General features: G+C 32.8%; 1 protein-coding gene across 1 annotated transcript; it reads right to left on the reverse strand.

Moving 5' to 3' along the window:
• Positions 1-9,948: 9,948 nt before the first annotated feature.
• On the reverse strand, positions 9,949-18,901 carry LOC132563287 (uncharacterized). Its single transcript, XM_060228047.1, has 7 exons — positions 18,835-18,901; positions 18,039-18,094; positions 17,480-17,595; positions 16,572-16,717; positions 15,931-16,108; positions 14,944-15,108; positions 9,949-10,276 (listed from the first exon to the last, which is right to left on the reverse strand). Exons 1-7 carry the CDS (start codon positions 18,899-18,901, stop codon positions 9,949-9,951), a joined length of 1,056 nt encoding a protein of 351 aa, XP_060084030.1.
• Between the last annotated feature and the right edge of the window lie 153 nt (positions 18,902-19,054).

Raw genomic sequence — 19,054 nt, forward strand, 5'->3', positions numbered from 1 at the left:
TGTCCTGTTATATCATATATATATATATATCTCCATATAGCTAAATTACCCATTTACTATTCATTTTACCCAGCATTTTGCATATCATAACAAATCACTATTATTTTTACAACTAATCGACAGTGCTGGTATATATTAGCCATTTGCATAATAATAAGTACTTCTAAATACAAACATACTGCACTAATTACATAGCAAAGATTAAGCAAAACGTGTATTATATTGTCAGGTATGAATTGTACTCATCGGTACGCACTTTATATACATGTACATTAATATGCTACAAATGCAAAACACAACAAATTCCGGGCATATAACTCAACGTAGGGACTTTTGGAACAAAATGTATTATGCGCTGGTGTACCCCATTTCAACACACACACGCTCGAACAACCATTCCATCGCTCCGTTTTCTCACGTGTATCTCGATCCTTCCGCCCTACTAACGTTCACATTATGAACCCGGATCCGGTGTATCTGTATTTTTGATATTTACAATAAATTATCACAAGAATGACACTGAAATACTAAGTTAAGAAAACATCGGAATAATGAAATAAAACAGATGTACAGAGTATAAACGTTTGGGACTGTGACAGTAAGCTTGCTATTTTATGACATTTTTTATCTATTCAAATATTATTATTTTACATGAAATTGTAATGGATTTTTCTCTAAAATTGTGTGTCTCTGGTATACTGTTCTTGTCCAAAAATTGAAGTGTTTTTCGTAAGTCTTTTCCTTACCATTTGTTCCTCCAAAAATCAATGTATTTGCAAACCATATTAGATCCATCAATTTCGCCATAAAGACTTGTGCAACACACACATGATTTATATGAGTATATACATACCCGTCTGGGTACCCGACCAAGATGGATCTATAAATCATTTCCATTTCTCATCGTTTAATACTAATACACAGGTATTACGGTTTTTTTTTTATTAAGGTAGAAAGACTTATTACCATGACAGAAAGGAATTTGTTCTTTTTATCAGCTAATGTCATATTTAAATTAATTTCGCCTTTATTTTGTGAATCTACAGTGCCTTACGAAAATTGAATGTTGATTATCAACTGATGTTGATACTTTAAACTCTTTACTGTTCGTTCATATATCCGACTTTTCGAATTAAGAACTCTTCAAAGGATAAGTTCTCTGTACGGCAACGACATACTCTCTTCATTTAATCTATTATAACGATGCTGCACTCTTTCCATCATTATTGGACTTTGAATAAAAAAATGTCAAAATGTTTCTGTATTTTCTTTTTACTTTAATGGTGATAGAAAAAAACCCCACACAATTCACATTAATCATCCCTCAGTGTAAATGTACAGTGTTGATTTTAACTTAAGCAAAGGAGGGAGGTCTGTGAACGCAACGTGTGTTGTTAACAGCATACGAACAATAAGAGGCATTGCAATATAAACATTTCATTGTAGCTCATTTGCTCCGTATGAAAAGAAAGTTAACACAACCACTTATAACACCTATCAATATATCTTTTTAAAAAAAGATGTCGTGAATGAGTTACTACCAATTAGCCCCCAAGCAACAAGAAACATCCAGAAAGTACCAAAATGGGAACCTAATCATAATTCAAACTCAATATTTCATAACATTAGGGCAGAAAATGAACAAGTGTTAGCATCCTCTGCTTCATCGACGACACCCGTCATATAAACCTTGGTCAATCCAAGTAAGCAATGTCAGGTTCTCAAATGAGAACAATGTATACAACAACGGAACCAACAAGCAAATTAACGTCATCAAATACGTCCAGCTTCGTGTCGAACAAAAAATAGAATATTTTTCAATAAGATCGCTATGGTGACCATGTAACTTCCACATAATTTCCATCAAGTTACATCTTTTGAACCCTTGTGTTACAAGTTTGTCAGTCAGTTGACGAATCGTGAAAATGGGAACAGGCCCTTAAATATGGAATCAACTGTGATATGTAAATGCCATAGGGTGGAGATACAGGGATATTGATATCCAGAAATGGAAAATTCACAATAGGGGAATTGAAATCATCACGTTTATCATACAATTTAGTGGAAAGCTGTCCATGTTGTTGGTTTCGTTGTAGGAAAAGATCGAGATAAGCAGATGAAGTAGAAGAGTCTGTCGTATGTTAGATTTCACATTCTGGTAGATATATACGATGTACGTAGCAAAGAATTTAAAATTAACGACAAGACATCATCAATGTATCTGCAGCTGAAATTAAACGATTTGCAAGGTCTTTGTGACCTGTTTTGATAAGCTCTTCAATAAATTCAGCCTCGTATGAAAAGATAAACAAGTCAGCCAACAGAAGGGCGCAGTTGGTTCCTACAGGTATGCCAATAGTCTGCTGGAAGATCTTACCACCGAACTCAACGAAGATGTTGTCAACAAAAAACTCATTGTTTTGATTTCGTCCTTCGTATCTTTCTTCTTTGATTTGGACGTAATGTTTACTAAATACGCTTCAGTATAGTTCACAACCATATATTTATATCCCTGTCCACCCTTCTTGGAGAAGAAGTTCTCATAACAAGAGAACGAAGGCGTTCTTCCTTCGGTTTAGATACGGGTATGATAGTATATAGCGTGGGCAAATCAAACGGAATAGAAACAGAAGAAATGTTTTCAGAAGAGAGTGTAGAAGATTGATCAAAAGCTCTGTGGGGTTGTTCAAAATCCCCAAACTAGTAATTCCATTTCTTTGTAAACAGTATCACAATAAGACAGTAACCCAAATTTGATAGTACTTAAAATGGTGGTTAGTAGTTCAGACAAAGGCTTAGTTGAATAGTTAAAAGAGTCAGCTATAAACGTTGTTTATATGGATTCTTGTGAAGTTTAAAGGTCCAGTATAAAATTGGGTCCGTATCCTTATCATTAATGGGAAATCTGAATGATTGTAATATCAAAGCATGATTACCTAGTATTTAGTCGTGAAGGCTGACCCCGGGGCTCCAACCTTGGCAGTCTTCCAACATGTGCATGTCTGGAAAATACAAGTTGGTCTTACAAATATAAATCCCTCTTTTGAAAGACTGCAAGATGTATAGCTGATGTTTCCTTCGTTTTCAAGCAAGTCCAGTTCTTTTTGTAAACAGGAAACGTATTAATGTTTGCAGACAAGGACCAAGTTATTGGACGCCTTATCGGCAGGTTTTTTTTTTTTTTTTTACGAATGTTGGACCGAATGGACTTAGCCCACTCAGAGAGTGAATTCAACGTAGCATGTTCTCGTTTCGTCCATTCTCTGATATAGTTTTCAATACAATCCACAAGTATTTTGAAAATCACATTCCAATTCACGGACGGGGTTTCACGATATCAAGGACCCTTCATAAAATGTTCTCGTAACATACCATTTTGAATAATGCTTAAATTACCAGTTACTATGTGTTTAGTTGGACCATAGGTATAAGTAGTGGTAGAACAAGAACAAACTGACGGAGGACTAGTTCAAAGGTCATCTACGTTTAGTTGCTGGTGCGTTTGTTTGTAGTTGAAAAGATTGGATGCAATGGGCTTAGAGTAGATGTAGGAAATTGCAGAGGTATTTCTACTTTTAAAGTATAGTGGAATGGTATCCTGAACAGACTTTTGGTGTAGAATATTGCTCATGTTTACAGCATTAACTGCTTTATTTACAAACTCAACATTCATATCCTGGCGTGTTGTTAAAGGATCGCAGTCATCAGTACGGACAGGTTTGTGCCTCAACATCAATAATTTTATGACACATTCAAGCTACATGTAGTTTCCACAGGTTACTAGAAGCAGTATTAGCCGAATACACTTGAAGCTTTCGTAGCACGGAGAGAGGAAGCGAATACAACGAAGTTCGAACATGGTGGACACCTCGTGGTTTTTGTAAAGCCTCTGTCCGTGGTCACGATTACGTCCAGTTTGAGGAGAGAATAAAGCCATACCGTTAGTGCTACTGGAAAAAATCATACAATGTTCACACCAACGCTGCAGTCGTACGGCGCAGCACTGCCAAGCAGTCTAATATAATGTTCCTCGCGGTGTCTACGGTAGGATGAGCTCAGTGTGGGGGTCATTTGCACAGTGGTAATGTTTGTTCCAAAATACGGACATTTATAGACCGAATAGAATGGTCCGGGGATGATAAAATGTTGATACAGACATTGATTCTCTCCACGGTTCACTGCTGACCATTCGCCTCACCAACATATATCAATCCACAGAGAGCACACTCAATAACATAAACAATGTTGGTAGTTTTATAATTTAGGGGCTTAAAGATCAGGCGATCATCAGTTCTCAATCAACAAGTGACGTAATTAACTTTTCATTAATGGGTATTGATATGATATGTAAAGATTGTACAAATGACACCAGGGAATTTCATCTTTTAACACAAATTCAGATAAAATACAACAGAGCCAAACAATGAATCAAACTACATCATACAGCTGTTTCGTCCTTCTAGGACTTGTCAGTGATGCTACATCGTACAGCTGTTTCGTCCTTCTAGTACTAGTCAGTGTTGTTACATCATACAGCAGTTGTTCAGTGATGCTACATCATACACACTCGTCAGTGATGCTACATCATACAACTGTTTCGTCCTTCTAGTACTAGTCAGTGTTGTTACATCATACAGCTGTTTCGTCCTTCTAGGACTCGTCAGTCATGCTACATCATACAGCTGTTTCGTCCTTCTAGGACTTGTCAGTGATGCTACATCGTACAGCTGTTTCCTCCTTCTAGGACTCGTCAGTGATGCTACATCGTACAGCTGTTTCGTCCTTCTAGGACTTGTCAGTGATGCTACATCGTACAGCTGTTTCGTCCTTCTAGGACTCGTCAGTGATGCTACATCGTACAGCTGTTTCGTCCTTCTAGGACTCGTCAGTGATGCTACATCATACAGCTGTTTCGCCCTTCTAGTAATCGTCAGTGATGCTACATCATACAACTGTTTCATCCTTCTAGTACTCGTCAGTGTTGTTACATCATGCAGATGTTTCGTCCTTCTAGAAATCGACAGTGATGCGATATCAAACAACTGTTCGTCCTCCTAGGACTCGTCAGTGATGCTACATCTAGCTGTTTTTTTCGTCGTTTTAGGACTCGACAGTGATGCTACATCATACAGCTGTTTCGCCCCTCTAGGACTCGTCAGTGATGTTACATCATGCAGCTGTTTTGTACTTCCTGCACTCGTCAGTGATGCTAAAGGCCTAACGTTTGAACCCTATGAGGTGACTTTGGAAAAGACAAAATGTTCGAAAGGAAAGACAAACAGATGTGGGAGTTGACTAGTCTGACAATCCAATAAATTGTGTAATAGAACGTAAAATAAATGGGGATATTCTGAACCGTGAAATGTATAAAGGTTTATTTTTAGTTTTTCATTTGAAAACTTTCCAAAATTGTATTTCGTACAGGAAAAATAAGACATCTAATAGTTGATTGAATATAAGATAAAATGAAATACGTAAATTTGGAGAAAATGAAAAACTACGAAAAGGTGTGATATAAATGATAGAGTAACTTACCTAAACAAAAGGATGAGATGAAAATATCGCAAGCTTACCATTGGGTAACAAGAATTATTATTATAGTCTGAACGGCCCGCCAACACATAAAGGTCATTAAGGTCATCAATCGATAAAACTCATAGCGATCCGAAAGGAAACAACATCAAACAAACTAAAAGATAAAGGACAGATGCTAAAAATCTTAAATGGTTATATAATCACAAAAGATTAAAATGGTGAGTCACGGGGAATAAGAAACCTTAGTAAATTTGATGTAAATAAATACGTATTAAAACCTTCAGTCCGAGACAAGATACACGAATGTTGCATAAATAAAGAAGGAATGATATTTAAAGTGTTGATATGTCTACATAAAATAAGCATGGTTGAAAACCGTATTATAGATTGTAAATTTCATGTAAAGCTTCCTGGCTGGTTGCCACTGTATTTGTGTCCTTCACTACAACTTTGCTTGGTCGTTGTGTCGGGTAGTCAGCATTCATGGCTGAGGGGTTGTGAATACCTTGTCTGCCGTCTGCTGTGCATGACACATATACATATGTGTGCATTTGGACCTTTCTCTCAACGCGTTTATAAATTGTAATTGTGTTTGTGTGGAAGGGTGGGGTAAGGACGGAGTTATGTCAGATAAAAGTGACATCCCTCTGTTGTATAGGATGAACTTAATTTTGATTAGAATTAGGTTTGTGTTGCGATTATTGAAAAAGCATGGATTGTTTATTTAGAAAAACACACACATGCACCACACCCTAACCCGCACACACAATCCTGCACACACACAACCACCACATCCTTTTCACCAACCCCGCCCCCCTCCAACACGCATCTTAACATACCCAACAGCGTAAGAGAACAATAACACATGTATATTGCGGAGTAGTAACTGTTGAGGTATGAAGTGTACACTTACAATGTACAGACTAACAAATCATGCAAACACTTCATAAACCACAGACAAAATGTTTCTACTTCACTTTTATTAATTCCTGCAAAAATGTCGATGTTAAGATGGACGGAAAAAAAGAAACAAAGATTAGGATGGCAATTAAAACTAACTGGTAATTACAAAGTCCTCATATATAAGTGACAATATTCATACAAAAGCCGTGTTTTATAATACAATTCTTAATATCACTTTACTGCATAAGGAGCATGAAAAAATTCAAAGAAATACTTGGCTCACAATAATATTCAAAATAGAGTGAAAAATCAACAGCTCTGATAAATTGCCCCTTTTCCAATAAATGCTAATCTAATGATATTTTAGTCATATAAAAACTAAGTCATATTATGCCAGTGTATAAAGGACTATTCAGATACGTGCTGCAAAAGTTTCTGAGAGTTATATAATGTTCTTGAAATTATTAAAGTCAATATTGTTCAAATTCATAAATTCCCTCAAAATAATGAAAATCAGATTCCAGTAGAATATTAGATACATGCTACCATTATCTTTATCTGAAATTCAAAAAATCAAAAATCCAAGTCTGTTAGTATATTGATCATGAAATTCATAGTTTGAGTTGAAGAAGGTTTGTTAATAAGAACAAGCTCTCTTAAAAAGAAAAAAAAACCAGCTAAATTGAAAAAAAATGATCAAAGCAAAATTTAAATATGCAAAATAAAAAAATCTGAGAAATAGAGAATAATTATTGACATGATAGTCATAGAACCAGGAGGTAAGCCTAAAGTCTGGACATTGCTTTCTGTAAGTTTATAAGTATTACGACTGAGGTTGTTTCATCAAAATCACCGACTTATAACTAAAAAACAACTTCAATAAAAATACAGCACTATAAAAATTCAAAGTCACACAGCATTATAAGATAAACATTTAATTACATTAAATAGATTTTATGAAATGTATTAGCTTTGATACAATGTATATGATGAAACATTCATACAATAACCCAGTAACATCCAAATGGCTTTTGAATGAAAAAAAAAAAGTGATTTAGATAAAGAAAAAAATAATGCTTATCACAATTTAATATCTAGTTTGTAAAATATTTAAATAAAATATCCAGCACTTGCCTTTCAACCCCAAAAACTCATTAAACATAACAAACATGAATATTAGAAAGTTTTTAAAATACTATTAATAATGTATAAATAATATATATTACAAAAGGAAAAAACTTCAGACTGATAAAATCAAGCTTTGATACGTCTTCACAAATTTACTTTTCAATGAATTAAAAGCAGCCGCTTTTGAATATTAATGAATTCAATTGTGACACATGATGAATTGCCTTGATCAGACTTAACGAAACAACATTTCTTTTCAGTAGTTTTAGCTCCGAAAACAAGAAGGCGGATCTTTAACATATGTGTTGAAATCAAGGCAATACCGTTGACATGTTGTAACAATCAACACTGACTATGTTCTATATAGCCAAAAAAACCGAACTTGAAACAGCAAAATTACAATATGTAGAATATTTATAATTAATCTGGAAATATAAGTAGATATGATGGAAACGCTATCAATATGCAGAGAAGCAAAAGTCTACAATTAAAGAGACAAAAATCCTAACTACATCTACAGGACATAACATATAAATCACAAGCATTCTAAAGGCAATACTGGCAAAAATATATCTATTCATTATTTGCGTTGACTTGACTTGAGGTATCTATACAGTTTTTAAGACTTCCCTGTCATTCAGTAGTCTCCTTCACAACAGGGACTTACAGCCATTTACAATCAGAAAATTTCAAAATCTTTCATAAACAATAAAAATCAAGACATTTTGTATTTTAGTGATATCGTTTAAATCCGAGTCTCAGCAGATGCGTTACCAACTACAGAATGATTAACAATGATTTGATACTCAATCATCACTTATTCATTCGTAAATTTCCCTAAAAAAGTTGTGATCAAATTGTTTTAAAACAAAATCTGGCTAATTCAAATTTTATCATTTCTAAATTCTGAATATGTAAATTACCGTATACACAAATGATATTACTTCTAAACTACACTCTTGAAAAATAAATAAAGATAATTCTTGTAAAAATTGTTCAATATTTCAAACCTTAAAAAAATTTACTCATTTTTTTCATGATTTAGGTAGTTTAGATTAGATCCATGTGCAGGCATTATATAAGAAAAAAAATCTATCATTTTTCAAACAGACGTACAATATACCTTTGAAACTGACAGAATACATTTCAGAACAAATTGAATTATAAACAGAGGGAATCATTTTCTAAATTTAGATCTAATACTGCAATTCAATCCTGAAAGACTTTTAAAGATTTTTATAAGATTACAACAATCTTCTATTAATTGTTTCTAAGCATAAAGGAATCAATTATTTCAATAGTGTCATCAAGTGTACTACCTGAAATTTTGACATAAGCTTGAGATTACATCATAAAAATCACAGGATTTCCTGCTGAGTAATTTCAATATAAAAATTTCCCTGTAGTTTGTATGGCTGTGTAGACATGTTTCAACTTCCTGGTCTGTTCATAAAATCAGGTAACATATTTAAAATATCACAGCAGTTAGGTGTATATGGAATACAATACGCCCAAATAAACAAAATGCAAGATTGTCATGTAAATTTAAATCTATGTAAACAGCAAATAAATTCTTTCCCTCATCATTTTGTGACAAATCTTGCCTGTACAAATGCTTGCTATAGCTGTCACAGAATACATATTTTCCTTGTCAAGCTTGGCATTTGGAAATAAGTAAATCCTCAGTTCTTATGACATGCCATTTCAATCATTTTAGATCTATCCTAGTATTTTTGTTGTTGATATATTTAAATCTATCTATTCGTCAAAAACTTATAACCAATACATTCTGAACAGAGACAAGAATATACAAAAAAAACGGCTAGTCTTGACTTGCTAAATGAAGAACACTGTACTTCAACATTATTTCAAATCAGTGAAATTTTGAAAAGATTCAAAATTCAAACGGTATTGTCACTGATATTTTAATGGGGTTGACATCTAAATTATGATGTATTTCCACATCAATGATTATTGTTTTTTATATTCTGTTAGGAAAAATGGTGTGTTTGACAAAATCTTATCTTTAATAATGTCTATGTCTATATATGTAGATTGTTTTGGGTATCATTTTGTCTTTTAACATAAAGAATGACAAATCATTGTTAAAAATACCTTCAGGCACTGATGATCTGGTTTAATGGTCATGTTTCTGAGGCTTAAACAAGAAACTATATCAAAAGAAATCAACAGTATTTTTATAGAGAAACATTTTTTTTTGTTTTATATCTTAAGAGGACCATTTCATCTTTTTAATCACACCATTTTATACATAAATAAAATAATGATCTTTAATCCTCAATTTCAAATGAAGCCAAAATATCAATTTTGCATGTAGAATAGGTTTGTATTTTAAAAATGTAAATGTCTTACACTCTATACCTAAAGATCTGTAACCTCGTCGTCAGACTGTGGTTGGTACCCTGCATTTTCATTGGCTGTCCTCTTTGACTTCCTGTGCTTTCTCTTTGCCTTCCTTTTCTTCTTCTTCTCATCTACCTCATCCTCCTTTCTTGCCTCTGAAGTCTTCAGAGGAGGTAGTGCATGACTTTTTTCTGCTTGACGTCGAGCAGCTGATTCCTCGATGTCACCATTTGACTTTGGGTCATCCATCTTGATTGCCGAATCAGTATCACTAACGATTCCCTTGGCTTTTGAGGAAGGAAGCTTGCTGGCACCTGCCTCTTTTTCACCTCCATAAATTGATTTCCTGAAAATGGTTGAATGAAAATGAATTGTTTTTTCTACAATTAAACAAATGCTCCCTTTAGATTTAAAACAAAATATTTCAATATCAGCAAAGAAAAATGAAATTGTTGTTATACCTAAGGTACAACAGTGTATATCCTATCATAAGAGGTAATTCAAACCATCCAAACATTACATGATACCTGTATACTGATGTATGGTTTTGATGCTTTGTGATTTAATGACTGGATATTTTGATACAGAATCACACAAAAAGAAAACAATTCTTAACTCAGGCAAAATCTGGGCCTTGTTCTCATCATTCTTGGTATGCACATAATTGCCTAGCCAAGAAAATCTACAAAACAACATACCCCAAAATGGAGGATTATATTGGCAGTTATCAACATCAGCAATATGTTAACCAACAGCATCAATAAACAGTGAGTCAAAAGAGAGAGTATTCAAGCACTCAACAGTGACTAAGTGAGTCTAAAGAGAGAGTATTTCAGCACTAACCAGTGTCACATTGAGTTTAAAGAGAAAGAGAGTATTCCAGCACTCACCAGTGACTCAATGAGTTTAAAGAGAGCGAGTATTCCAGCATTCACCAGTGACTCAGTGAACCTAAAGAGAAAGTATTTCAGCACTGAGCAGTGACTCATTGAGTTTAAAGAGAGATAGTATTCCAGCACTCACCAGTGACTCATTGAGTTTAAAGAGAGAGAGTATTCCAGCACTCACCAGTGTCTCATTGAGTTTAAAGAGAGAGAGCATTCCAGCACTGACCAGTGACTCATTGAGTCTATAAAGATGAAAATATTCAAGCACTGACAAGTGACTCAATGTTTCTATAGACGAGAATTTTTCAGCACTGACCAGTGACTCTGTGAGTCTATACATGAGAATATTTCAGCAGGACCAGTGAATCAGTGAGTCTATACATGAGAATATTTAAGCACTGACCAGTGACTCAGCGAGTATATACATGAAAATATTTAAGCACTGACCAGTGACTCAGTGAGTCTATACATGAGAATATTCCAGCACTGACCAGTGACTCGTTGAGTGTAAAGATGAGAATATTCCAGCACTGACCAGTATCAGCTACGTCTAACAAGCAACAGCTAGTTCATCCTCAACAAACATATTTTTGGTCAAAACAAAATTGTTTAATACTATTATTCCACAGGAAAGTTATTTCAATTTTTTTGTTGTAAAATGTGTCTGATAATATAATGTTGCTTTAAATAAATGGATGAATCAAATCAGTATTGTTTTATCAGATATGTATACAGAAAATAATAAATTATTAATTTACCGCATACTCACATAATTTTGTAATACAACATGTTTCCATGACAGCACTTTTGCAACTTATATGATTAGAATAAAAATTTCATAATTTATAATTTGGTTGAATAAATCCATTTTACTTGCTTGAAGAAAAATTTTGTGACCATAAATGTGAGGAGTCCTGTTAGACATAAGAAATTGTCCTTTGATAAGAAAGCATTTCCAAATCCAGATGTATCTGTTTTATCATACAAAAGAGATGGTGACAAGAGGAACACAACCCCTTAAGTAATGCAACAGAAACATCAGCTATGAATTACTAATGGTGCCCTCTAACAGGTAAAATAGGTAGGAGAAAATAAATATGCCACATACATAATCAGTTACCATATCTTACAAAACTGTAAAAAATAACATTATACATCAAAAAGAACATTGGATTATCATCAAAACTGGAACCATTTAGTGAATCTGTTTTTACAGTCTATTTAATTAGTGGCATACTTACAGACTATCAGTCTATAGTCACATGATTTATAAATGCCAAGAATAGATTGTAGAAATTTTGAAATTTATAAAACTGAATGAAAAAAAATCATTTGATTAAAATGATAAAAAAATCATTAATACAAATATATCAATATTTTAAGAAAACTTGATTTATTAAAAGTTTTTAAATTAAGATTTAAAAAGAATTATTTGGCATCTCTATAAATACATGGACTAAAAGTATCTTAAAGAAGTTTTCTGGTTATAACAAAGCATTGACTCAAGACTACGAAGAATCAATTCTTGTATATCATTACCGTTCTTTTCTTTTATGACTGTGCCTTCGAGCACGTGACTTTCTGTAATGTAATTTATATGAAATCAATTCTAACTAAGCTATAGGAAAATAAAAACCCTTGTTTATTTTCATGTGTAATATCTCTGGCATTGATTTCGACAACACAGCAGTTATATATGAATCACATAATGATCCAAGGGAGACAATCACATTTTTAGTCATATAGTGATACAGATTGGGTTCCGTTGGAGGTTTACGGTGACATTAGAAACAATTAAAGATCATATAAAATGTGAAGGTATTAGCAATGAAACAAATTAATGTGGAAATAAAGCCTGCTTAAAACCAGCTGCATAAGAAATATATCAAAATGATCATTATTTGTCAATTTTGAAAACAATGATTATTCATTTTCAATACATTAAAAAGAAAATGTTCCTTAACATTATCATCTATTGAATTATATCAGTCAATGGGTCCATGTTGAATGTTCTATGGGAGACTATCAGTGAAAGTCAGGTGTGAGAAGATGTACTCTTTAATGGATAATGTTAATTACCCGGTATGATATCTAATATGTTAACATATTTTAATATACTATTTTCGAAATAATATTGGTTTGATAACTGATAAATATATTAAATTGGTTCAATTACTTACATTATCAAGACAGAATTTAAAGTTATGTCAGTTACTTGAAATACTGTATGAAAGGGACATATGTTCTAAAATCATGTCATTAATTGTTAAATGAATGTCATCATCGTTTGGACAGCTGTAAGTGATTGAAATTAAATATAAATGCAAAAATGTTTGAACTGATGGCAATTGTGACAAAAGATACAAAGTAAAAAATCTTTATATAAGGAAAACATCATTGAATAAAAATATTCAAATGTGGCTTAAATTTGATAATAACAAAATGCAGCATTGATAATGTGGTATATATACCTTTCGTCCTGCCTACTCCTATATGCAGCATTTAGACATTTCTGACAGCTAAGAATGAAAGCAATAATTCAAATTATATGGTTTTTTTTTTTTGTTGAAAATTTTGTATCAAATTGTGTAAAAAAAGACAAAATGAATCCCTATTCTATTGCCCTTTTCCTTTGACCAACATTTATATATATATACTTATATATAGGTAGGGTATGTAAAGTATGCAGCAGATTTTAATGTCACAAACAAACAATTGGATTGGATAAAAATACAGGACGTTACCATGGAAACATGTGATATCTTACCTAGCAGGGGTTACAGTTCTTGATTTTCTAAAACAAGTAATACATAAGTTTTTTTACTGGTATATACTTCTTTTTGATTTGATTCATCGGTATTGAACGTTTCAATACCATGTTGTAAGTAACAGGATTATTATGTATACTCGTAACGGATTTAGTTTCTGTACTTACAGTATATGATTAAATTGAAAAAAGAAAAAAATCAGCAAAGAAATTTAGCAAAGACAGAATTCTGTGTAGCACCATGTCTTCATTCAAAACATGTTGATTGATTCCTTTCTTGCTTAGAAATCACATAAAAAGAGAAAATTTACTGTGGCTTATATTCGAGTGCAGTTTATAGCCCAGATAATACAGTAATCTGACAAGATATTTCTGTCGTTTTGATCTACATGTACATTCATACTTGTCAATTCTGGGTTTTTCTTTTTTGCTGTAACTTTTCACAAGGTTATAGGCACCATCATACTTGTACTTTTAGCAGCATGAGGAGTCAGAATTAGCTGCTTAGTAAAACAGATCTTGACTTTTGAAATTTTGAACTCCTGAAAATCTTAAATGAACCTTAAAGAGAACACATAGTGCGATGATGTGCCTGGACATCTACATAGTGCTTTTCACTGCAGAACACATCCAGGATACTCACATTTTAATATGCTCTACAAAAGATGTTTCTTTTTTACTTTGAAATGACTTGAGTTGTGTCATTATCTGAATAACCATCTATAGTGTATCTTTTACAATAAAGATAAGTGAATCATAGGACCTTTAAATAACACAACTTTAAATTTTAATCCAATAGATCCAAACAATGAATTGAACTGCATCATACAGCTGTTTTGTCTTCTAGTATTCACCAGTGATGCTAGGGGCCTAAAATTTGAAGCCAAAGCAGTCAAAAAAACAAATGTCAAAATCTAGATGGGGAGGTGTGCTAGCCTCAAAATTTAATAAATTTGTTTTCATTCAACAAGCCTCCAGAAAGAATTTGTAAAAATGTAAATTGTAATGGGTGTCACTAATTCCATGTAAGATAGAAACAAATATAAGATTCTATTTATCACATTATCAATTATCTGGTATGGTTAAACTTGATTTATATATTCAGCAATAGATGAATATTGCCTGTCATGTGTAATTAGTGTAATTTTTATGATTGTTAGGACCAGATGATGAGCTAGAGTATAGTACCGCTCAATGTTCCTAAGTGATATATCTATCAAGTTTTGAAAACATCAAGAACTGAAAAAAAAAAAGAATATTAAATGACACTGATATCTACTGTTATTAATGTCAGACTACAATGTGAAAATACTGTTGATGTTAAATCCAAACAAACAGTCAATTATCAGAATGACTTACAATTTGTCGGGTACAGGGATAGGTCCAGTCTCTTTTTCTATTTTATACCCTTCCCCAGATCCCTCTCCTGCCTTCCCTTCCTCCTCTTCACCCTTCTTCTTGTTCTTTTTTGCTTTCTTATCCTCTATCTTCTTCATCAACTTTTCATTGTGTTCACGCCTCTTGCTGTAAAACAGTTTTAGATTTTAAGAGATATGTGTAGAAAAGACTAAATTTTTTACCTTTAGACAGTTAGAGTTTGATAGCTGATTGTTTTCACTAAATATTCTGTTGACAATAAAACAAAGAAAGTGTACATGTTTATTCTGAGAATAGTTTTAATCAACACCATGTTGTAAATCTTTACCAAATTTTCCATCCTGGCCTGTCTGACATCTCCAGTTCAGTATTATTAACAAAAATCCTTAAAGTTTCGTTGATTAATTGAAGGTTTGGGTTTGTAAAATTTTAATCAATTTTGCAACAGCTGATTGCTACATTACAAATAAATATTTCTGAAGCATTAATCAATTCATCAGGTTGTAGATAGTGTTTGATTGCAATATTAGAGATGTTATTAATAGTACTGAATATGAGAGACTTCATGGCTCCCTTTAGACAAAGTCTGATTTGGACAGTCTGGTATGGTTTGTACAGACCCTAACAGAACAAGACTAAGAATTTAATGTAAAATTCTTATTATTTTGTGGATTTTTTTTTAAATGATATGATTGATAGTTTTAAGAGCTAATTTCATAAGCCCACAAAAAAGATTATGCTGGGTAATTGTTAAGGTTTTAAAATGAATGCTCAGTAAAGCAAACTTCAGTATAGCAAACTCAGTGACTACTGCTAATAAACAAACTAGTTTAAAAGCATAAATAAAAAGTAATTATTTGAAAAACCATGAAATTTGTTAACAACAAAAATTTGTAAATTCACAGTTACTATGTGTAATTAAGGTTTCAGAGTCGAGAAACTATTAACATATCCAAACAAAATACTTACTTCCAAAAATGGAGGAAAAGTGCGATGATAATGACGATGATGAGGACAAGAAAGGCAATAATGGTGAGGATTATGTTTTCGGTACGGGTCGTAGGAACGCCAAAGTAGGTCTCGTCTGCCCATGTTATGTAGTAACCGATAGAGTTGAAGACATCTATCCTCACATTCTCAACAATTCCTGAAATTTACATGTATATTATTTATCATTTTGAAAATCAATTGCATAATAAGCCCATGCCTGATAACATGCCCTCACCTTTCCAATATGTACAGAAGAAATGTCAACAGATACGAAAAAACATTGTCTTGTAATAAGCCCACCCCCTACTTTTAGTATTTGTCATTTTGGTTTATTGTATTATAGCATTAATTAATAAGCTTTATAAAGAGTTAGACATAATTTTCAATGTAATCAAATTGTAAATTAATTTTAGAAAAAAAAACCATATTGATATACATACATGAAGTTACTAAAAACACACTTGAATTAATTTAGAATTATTTTGACTAAAGGAACAAATTCTTTACAAGAACAAAATTATTTGCTTTGGCCTCCATATCTAATAACATCTGATTGGTAAAGAATTAATTTCATGAATCTCAACAGGCGCTAACATCAGAAGTTGACAATTTATACCTACTGATGACAACAGCTGATGTAAGGACGTAAGTTTCATTGACAACTAGCGATGATCCATCTGGAATGGTGATGTGGAAGCTGAAGAGCATGTTCTTCTCCTCATTTACTGCAGCATTCGCATCTTTGCCAATATTTATTTCTTTGAATCTATTAATAAAAACAGAACATGAAGCACTTTGTGTTGTGTCATTTTCTCTTTATAGAAGGAAAAATTAATGTTATGTACCAAATTTTTGCACACTGCTGAATACTCCAGAAACAAAATTGAAAGGAGGTGCAATATGTCCTTTTTCTACTACAGGGGTTGGTTAAGTCATCGGTCAAATGGCCCTAGTCAAATAACCTTATGTCAATATAGTTTACTGGAAAATCAAACCAGTTTTACATCTCATTGATCTGCAGCTTTTTTTGCCCATTCATTGATCTGCAGCCTTACTGCTTTAGTTTGACACCCACAAGTCACCCTGGGTTACACTCTGATTTGACAAACTTTGAACCTGTATAATTCTTAAATCCACCTAACTGAATGCAATGATATCAAATCACATATTTTGTCAACCTTAGCATTCATGTAATACTAGCAGTTGATTTTGATAATAAGATTTCATTATTTCCAATCACTCTATGATTTTTCCAACTATTTAGATAGATGAATTCTTTCTCACAAGTTTTGTTCAGATTATTGTTGCTTTACATCCTTTTAATAGCCATGGATGTGCTTAATTTGGTTGCTGGAGTTCCCAGAGAAAAACCGCTGACCCGCAGCCAGTACCGGGCTTCTGCCCATATGTAGGTCTTGAACATGTGAATTGAGTTAGAAACTGGGGGCTACCCTAAAGGGTTCCTTGTGAATTATACACTGAAATTTTCTTTCCCACAGTCACACAAAATCTGGCTGTATCAACTTACGCAGTGCCATCACAACAAGTGACAAAGCCACAGATATTTGGGTTGGCGCTGCAGTAATTGTTGGCTCCGCTTGCAAGGATAGCTGCTACTTTTGTCTGCATGCCGTGTGTTTCCCACTACAAATATTAAATTATAAACTCCACAAAATACCATAAATGTACCACTGTCTGACTGTGTAGCTTCATTACTATACATGTGTATAATTCTTTTTAGCAGAAAAGTAATCTGCAACAAGCTATGACATTCATTGTTTACATGAATGACACTCCTCTGCAATCAAATATAAATCTTAATACACACAATATTGTATGTCATTCATATTGAGTATGTTATGCCATATTAATATCATGAAGATGAATTTTTTTTATTAAAAAAAAAATTGTTAATGGTATCGTTATTTGATCATACTTTTTTCTTTTCTGGTGATTAATGCCTTACTTTGATTATAGTAGCTCATACAAAATTTATTCTTAAGATAATAGATAATAGATAATACATGTTTATCTTTATTTTGCTTTAAATACTTAATTAAATAGTAAACAACTATAACCATACATACATCAGCAACTTGTAGACGGTAAAATTCAAGCTCAACAGTGTGAGTACTGATGTCACCTGTGAAAGATAAGTAGTCGAAGATGACTTAGATAATGCTGTGAAAAAAAATGTATTTTCCTTTACAATTGTATGCAGAAAACATTTTCATTTTATGATAAAATCTTATTTTTGACAATATATTAAAGATGTTCACATATCTCATGAAGTGTTCTTATTCAAGGTTTAGGTTTAGACTTTTACAGTAGGCTGACAGATGTGACCTGGAGACATACCATGGACACAGGTATGTACATGGTAATAAATGTACAGGAGTATTGCATGTGGATGGTATCCATCCAAGAAGAATGCATATAAAAACTAAAAGGAACATTTCATGTTTTATGGAAATATATTCATAAATGTTATCAAGGATAAGTACACATCAATTATCTGAATATTTACTGAAAAAATGATCAATTACCGCGGTACATCTCGTGAATAATTTGGTAAATAATACAAAATGTAAAAAAATACTTTATGTTAAAATCATTTTATACAAAAATGGAAGAAGAATGCTGACAATGAATTCAGCAATTAAATTCTAAATATTAAATAGCTTCACGAAAATTCTGAATTTACAAAATCTAAAAAGATCAGAGAAGCAAAATACAATATACATTTTACTGTATGCATAAACAATTATCACGTAATTCAAAGAGGTTTTCCTGTCACAATATACTTGTAAAATTGATAACAATGGAAGAAAATAAACCCAATACATTGCACATTAATCAATTCAAAGTAGTTAATGTACTTACTGGCCAAGTCACCCAGACAAAGAGTAATCATCACTGAAATAGTCGCAAAAATGAGTTTTGTGTCCATGATGTTTCAAAAGACGCGAAACTTCCTGTAAAATGTTCAATAACTGACTTGTTCGTCAAACCTAGCTTAAAAACATATGCGTCTTCCTCTTTCAGTTGATAAATTTAACAACACATACGCCTTGGCATTTTAACTAAGCCCTCCGTACATTCA

Source organism: Ylistrum balloti, unplaced genomic scaffold (assembly GCF_031769215.1).
Source record: "Ylistrum balloti isolate Yb309-2 unplaced genomic scaffold, AGI_CSIRO_Ybal_v1 Utg371668, whole genome shotgun sequence".
Taxonomy (NCBI): domain Eukaryota; kingdom Metazoa; phylum Mollusca; class Bivalvia; order Pectinida; family Pectinidae; genus Ylistrum; species Ylistrum balloti.

Coding starts and splice junctions, on each gene's coding strand:
- LOC132563287 (XM_060228047.1), bottom strand. CDS start 18,901: ATGGACACAAAACTCATTTTTGCGACTATTTCAGTGATGATTACTCTT. Junction 18,095..18,834: donor TTGTCTGGGTGACTTGGCCA/GTAAGTACATTA, acceptor TATCTTTCACAG/GTGACATCAGTACTCACACT. Junction 16,109..16,571: donor TACATCAGCTGTTGTCATCA/GTAGGTATAAAT, acceptor TGTAAATTTCAG/GAATTGTTGAGAATGTGAGG.